The 6,096-nt window shown below is 44.0% G+C and overlaps 1 protein-coding gene across 1 annotated transcript; it reads left to right on the top strand.

Moving 5' to 3' along the window:
• The first annotated feature begins 2,581 nt into the window (after nt 1–2,581).
• On the top strand, nt 2,582–4,969 carry ccdc97 (coiled-coil domain containing 97). The gene is made up of 7 exons (XM_061090221.1): nt 2,582–2,959; nt 3,158–3,334; nt 3,713–3,872; nt 4,016–4,104; nt 4,178–4,379; nt 4,470–4,593; nt 4,731–4,969. The coding sequence occupies exons 1-7, from the start codon at nt 2,795–2,797 to the stop codon at nt 4,843–4,845; spliced, it is 1,032 nt and encodes a 343-aa protein (XP_060946204.1). The 5' UTR covers nt 2,582–2,794; the 3' UTR covers nt 4,846–4,969.
• The last annotated feature ends 1,127 nt before the right edge of the window (nt 4,970–6,096 follow it).

Here is a 6,096-nt window from a genome sequence, read left to right as displayed (position 1 = left end):
CTCAACAGCATTTTGACTTTTGGTTCTTGTGTGAAAAACAAACTCACCGCTCCTCCTCTGGGTGAGTGGCAGCGGGCTGGGGGCGGGCCGCAGGGACAACTCTTGCAGCTCATTGGCTACAGCTTCACTCTTAGGAGTGGAGGCATCTGGTCTCTCTCCAAACTTGGTCTCCATGGTTACCCGGGTGTGAGAGACAGACCTGGAAAGATGAAAGAAAACACCAAAACACGATTTACCCAAAAATACATAATATACATGATGTTAGCTCATCCTATTTAATGTATTATCCCCTTTTACTTCTACTGTTCTCTCTCTCTCTCTCTCTCTCACTGCTCCATCACGCACTTCAAACATTTCCCCCCCAACTCACTCCCTCTGTCTCTCTGTCTGTATGACTCACTGCAGTTATGTGAGTCCTGAGTTAACAGTGAAGCCATAAAATACACACACACACAAAAAAAGAAAAACCCACACAACGCAATCCCTCGATGGCTGAACACACAAACACATATTACACACAAACAGTTAAACATGACGACACGACAGTTCCCGAAAAGTGAAGCCAAAGAGTCTCGATCGCCACCGGGTGACAGGATGTGGTAAAAATGCCTCCTCTATGTAAGTAGATGGGACATGGACCAAACTAAAAAGTAAAATATTTATTCTTTTATTATATTTATATTTAAGCTTTCTTTCTGGATGGTGGGAGGAAGTGGAGACACAGCATCCATCTTTATTTACAGTCAATGGCTGTGTCTAGTTTCTGATTCAGAACACGTCTCTGCTAATGAATCCTAACATTAACATTTTTGTACTGGGTTAGAGAAGGTAAATAAACAGGTCTGTATCGAGTCTTCCAGCATTTCTCTCACCTGAGGACAAGTTTGGATCTGAAACCGGATAGCGTGTCTCAGCCTCAGCCCAGAGTTCCCTCAGGGGAAGACTTTGTTTGCCCACAACACAGAGCAGCTAATGATCCAAATTAGAAACAGTCTCACGCTTTAAGCGCCAGTATCATTAAGAAGAGAAGGTCAGTGACTCACTTCAGGTCCTCACTGGTGGTGGTGGTGATATAAACGTGGCCACAGCTCAGCCATGAGTCTGATTCCAGCACAGATGAACACACCAACACAAACACCGACTCCTCACAGGGAGTTGTGCTTTAAACTACATCTATATGACATTATGCTGCAGCACTGGAGGGGAGACGTTGGTTTAATGCAGCTGCAGAATATCCCAGCGTGTTTGTGTTGGAATGTAAACAACGTGTTGAGGGGCTGCCTGTTCAAACCGAAGGAAAGACTTTCTGCAGGAGCAAAGACTCACCAGCAGGAAGGCAACAACTTCACACACACACACACACGTACAAAAAGTGGGAATCCATCATGATTTCAGTCACATACCTGCTCTTTATCTGCTGTTAAACAACCTCCGGCTGGATTCCATCTCACTGGATCCACATGATGCTCTAAGAAGGAAACAACAGAATCCGAGATGAGAAAAACTCACAGGTTCACAACAAGTTCATCCTCGGGTCGAGTTTCTGAACGAGAACAAACCTCTGAGCAAACAGGAGGAGTTTTTAAATAATGAGCTGGTGGAAATACAAAGTCAGTGAGACATTTCAAAATAAAACGTCAATGAAGCATTTCAAAATAAAGTAAATAAAGCATCTCAACCTATCATAGTGAGTAATTCAAAATAAAATGTAAATAAAGCCAAAGGTGAGTCATCTGCGGTTTCCCTCTGAAAGAGACTTCCTGATTTACTTCCTCGTTTCCTAAAAATGGATTTACAGTGAAATATGTAAACTACATTTGTCCCCTTCTCCAACAAAGGTTGTTCACTCCTAATTGAGTTTAAAATACTGTCGGACTTCAATGTAAAAACACGACCCTCATTGAGTCAGTGGCTCTTTCTCAACACGTAAAATGTGACTCTGTGAAAACTTTTATTTAATTTTTAATGAACTTCCACCACAAAGAAACTTTTCACGTTGAATCAACAAACATTTCTGTCTGTAAACTCACAGAACTACAATATAAAGCAGTGAGAGAAGAAAAAGTCTGAATGATACTCAACAACAATAAAGAGTTCAGAGGTAAACAGACAAGAAAACAACAACAAACAACAAACTGTCTCAGCTCATGTTTTCACTCCTGAACCATCTTCTCTGACACAGAAGAAGAAGCAGAAGAAGAAGCAGAAGAAGAAGAAGAAGAAGAAGAAGAAGAAGAAGAAGAAGAAGAAGAAGAAGAAGAAGAAGAAGAAGAAGAAGAAGAAGCATAAGTAGTGACGTGAGGATCTGAGACTGAGCTGGACTCACCTCGTGTTCACAGGAGAGACAGACATCAGCTGTTTGTTTTGACAGAGCTGCTGTGCGGCACACTCCTCTCCACCAGGAGGCGCCACCACGACTTTTACTCTTCCGTGTTTAAAAGGAGGAAACGAGAAGGGACTCATTCTGACAATCTTAACATTCTACCACTAGAGGGCGACAAACTCACGCACACAGGTGACTGGGCGGAACTGCTGTTCCGGGCGAGGAGAAGCAGGGGGACTCTAATTCATGACGGACCAACATGGCGGCGGCGAAACATACAGCTAAACAAACTCAGATGTAAAGTGATTTATTACATAATATTCACGCGGGAACGTTCATGTTAAATCTGCAAAGTATTTTAGTTTCAATATTAACAACAAATTTAACGTAAAGGAAACGTGACACCGGATATGAACGTTAGCTTAGCTTGAAAAACTGTTATTTACCGGGAAACACGTTAGCTACAGAAGCATGTGGGGGGAAATAGAACCTCCGGTGAGAACACAACAACAACAACAACAGAGTCAACGTGACAGCGAAGAAGAACGAAGCGGATCCCCGGAAGACACGGGGACACCGACCTGGAGATATGACCCAATCCGCCGATCTGACACCGAGCTGCCGCAGGACATCCCGGTGTGTGTTTGTGTCTGTCTGTGTGTGTGTGTGTGTGTTAGAGAGTGTGTGATGATAAGGATAGTCAAGGTTCTTTTGGTTGTGTTGTTCTTCTGGTCCTTGATGCCAGATGTTGAATTCAGAGGTTCCTTGTCTTGTCTGAAGCTGTTTGTGTTGTGTGTGTGTGTGTTACTCTCTAACATGTCTTTACCTCCTCAGTTCTCGAGTCAGGCCGAGTCCACCTGTGTGAACGCCATGTTGGACGCGGTGGCCTCCAGCGGGCGCCTGGTGAAGAGCCAGCAGGTGGGGGAGGCCGAGCTGAGCCTGGAGCAGCGCAGACGGGAGCTGCAGCTTCAGTACACACAGAGACCCCTGGTGTTCCTGGAGAGGTATCATGTATGTGCACACGGCAAAGTGTATTTATACAGCACCATACCACACACACACACTCTTCACAAAGCGCTCTTCAACTTGTAAATAGATCACATTTATACACAAGTTGCGTCCTTTCATTTATACACAGCACTTTCTCTGTGACCCACCATTTGTGGTTCGGTATCTTGGCCAAGGACACTTCACAATGCAGCCTAAAACCCATAAAAGAGAATGCACTCACTTACTCACCACTATGCCGATGAAGGGGTGGGTGAAGTGTTTGAATCCACAAAACACTTTTGGAGTTTCAGGCGTAAAACAGCATTGCAGCCAAATCCAATACAACCACTTCGTCAATTGTGTTTACTGTGTTTAACACTCTTTCCTCTCTGCTTCCAGGCGTGTCTGAAGCCTCAGGATATGTCAGCGTTTGCCCACGTCTGCTCTGACCCACGAGCTCTGCACTACAGCGGCGTGATCCAGAAACGAGATGAAGAGTGGACGAACAGAACCCGGGTCAGGAACCAGCGCTACGCAGCCCTCAGGGTCCTGCAGACGGGTAGGGGCTCCACTTGCCTACAGTGGTTTCATACAGTCTCTCTACTCCACCAACCCACTGGTAGTGATACATACTGTGTAACTGATGATGTACATGAACTGAAACTGTTTTCCTCTTTTCTTCTTCTCCACCTTCTCTCCCAGAGGGCCAGTACTTCAGTGAAGAGCAGATGCGGATCAGGGAGCCGCTGCTGTATGAACAGTATATTGGCCAGTACCTGACTGATGAGGAGGTGAGTTCCATTCTGTAAAATGTTTGGTTTCTCTCTCATTCTTTGGGTTATCGTCTAACAAATTATGCTTCAGGTGCTGGAGCGCTCCCAGGAAGCCATGCTGGACGGTGCACCGGGGGGGGCGGGGGGACCAGGGGCCCCAGCAGGAGGTCCCGGAGGGCTGGCCCACCTCCTCCTCAACTCCTACCAGGAGCGTCTCATCCAGAATCGACTGCAGGAGGAGCAGGAGAGAGAGGAGGGCGCACTGGAGGAGGATGAAGATGACGAAGATGATGGTGAGAGGGGGTTATGCTTGGTGATGAAGTTAATACTTTTATTCCTGTGGTTTTTGTCAGCCTGTGTTTGTGTCTGTGTTCAAACTGAAGATAACAGAGTCCAGGAGAAGGAGAAGGAGCCCACAGCAGAGGAGAAGACTCTGCTCAGGGAGGAGTTCATCAGTCAGATGCACCAGCGCTTCTTAGACGGCAAAGACAAGGATTTCAACTACAGGTCAGACACACCTCCACACACTGGGCCTTTATACTCGGACATAAAAGAGTAGCTGCTGGTTTTCATGGTAATCGATCCAATAGTTGTTGTGTGATCCATGATTGTAATTGTACTGTTTTTGTTTTTGTCCTTTATAGTGAAGTGGATGAAAACCCGGACTACGACAACTTGGACATTGTCAACAGAGATGCTGAGGAAAAGTACTTTGATGACGATGAGGAGGAAGAGGATGAAGAGGATATGATGGACTAGCTGCTCCAGTTGTGTTTCACCTCTTGGACTGACCTGTAAATACACATGTACAATATATGGACTCTGTTTTTCGATGTTTCACCTGAATGCAAACACAGCTGGTAATAAACACAGCTTGAAGCTCCCTTGCATTTTGAGAAATTCATTGGGGGCACACAGCTCCTTGTTTCAGCCTGGAGACAGAAGGAGACACATGGGGTTTTGCTCCGGTAATCAGACACTCTCTGATCAAATGTAAATACAAGGAGCTGAACTAAGCTGCTTTACCGTTAATTTCTGTGTCCGATCAAGTTTATCGGCTCAATGTCAAAAGATAACTGTTCGTCTCATAACTTGATCACGTGTCGACTGTGCAGAGCGTACGAACAACTGAGATCCTATCACAATTCATTTCAATAATTTTAGATCAGAAAGATACATTTCCTCTCCAAAATTAGAAAAAAAGTTTGAGCCTTATACATATTATATCTGGATCTATTGATAATAAACCAATATAACACATTACGTTCTAATCATGTTAGTATTAGAGTATAAAAGAATTAAAGTTATTTCGATTTTCCAATTAAGGATTAATTTAGGTGTAAAGTAAAATCCATAATATCCCTCACAGACTTGAATTGCTGGCCACTTGTGAAATATCTCAAAGCACACCTACCTACTTAGTCTTCTTAGAAAAGTGTTCAAAACGTAGGTTAGGAAATGTAAAGCCGAATGAACGACCGTGACAGCAGCCAAAAACATAATGCATCAAAAGTCGAAGCAATCAGCAAAAATATGATCAGGGCCAGTAACTTCGAGAGATCTGTCACATGCTCCCTATCATCTGCCTTTTGGTTGTTGAAGACATTGGAAGCCGCCAGCACATCTGCACAGGAAGTTGCCATCACCCTTGGTTTTGATTCAGACGATCCCCATGGGTATTTTATTTTCATCGCACCAAATCATAACATACATCATCTGTATGGAAGAGAAAAACTTTCATTAACTGTCAAGAAACCTCTAGAAAACGACAGAGAGGGGGGGTGAGAATTGTGTCAGTATAATTTTTAAGCTCTGTCGGACTGGTTGTGATAATGAAAATAATAAAAGAGTGATATTTATAGATGTAATCATGTAGATAAAAGACAGCAGCTCCAGACCAAGTGAGAGTTTATTCTGAGAACTCTGGAGAATGTCAGGATGTGAGCCGAGGTCAAGTTCTGATTGTTTAAGTACAGTGATTTAAAGTATTATGTTTATTTAAAGTAGGAA

The sequence above is a fragment of the Limanda limanda genome, chromosome 17 (assembly GCF_963576545.1).
Source record: "Limanda limanda chromosome 17, fLimLim1.1, whole genome shotgun sequence".
NCBI lineage: Eukaryota > Metazoa > Chordata > Actinopteri > Pleuronectiformes > Pleuronectidae > Limanda > Limanda limanda.
The sequence above is the reverse complement of the archived record's forward strand: the minus strand, read 5'-3'. Positions and strand labels throughout refer to the sequence as shown.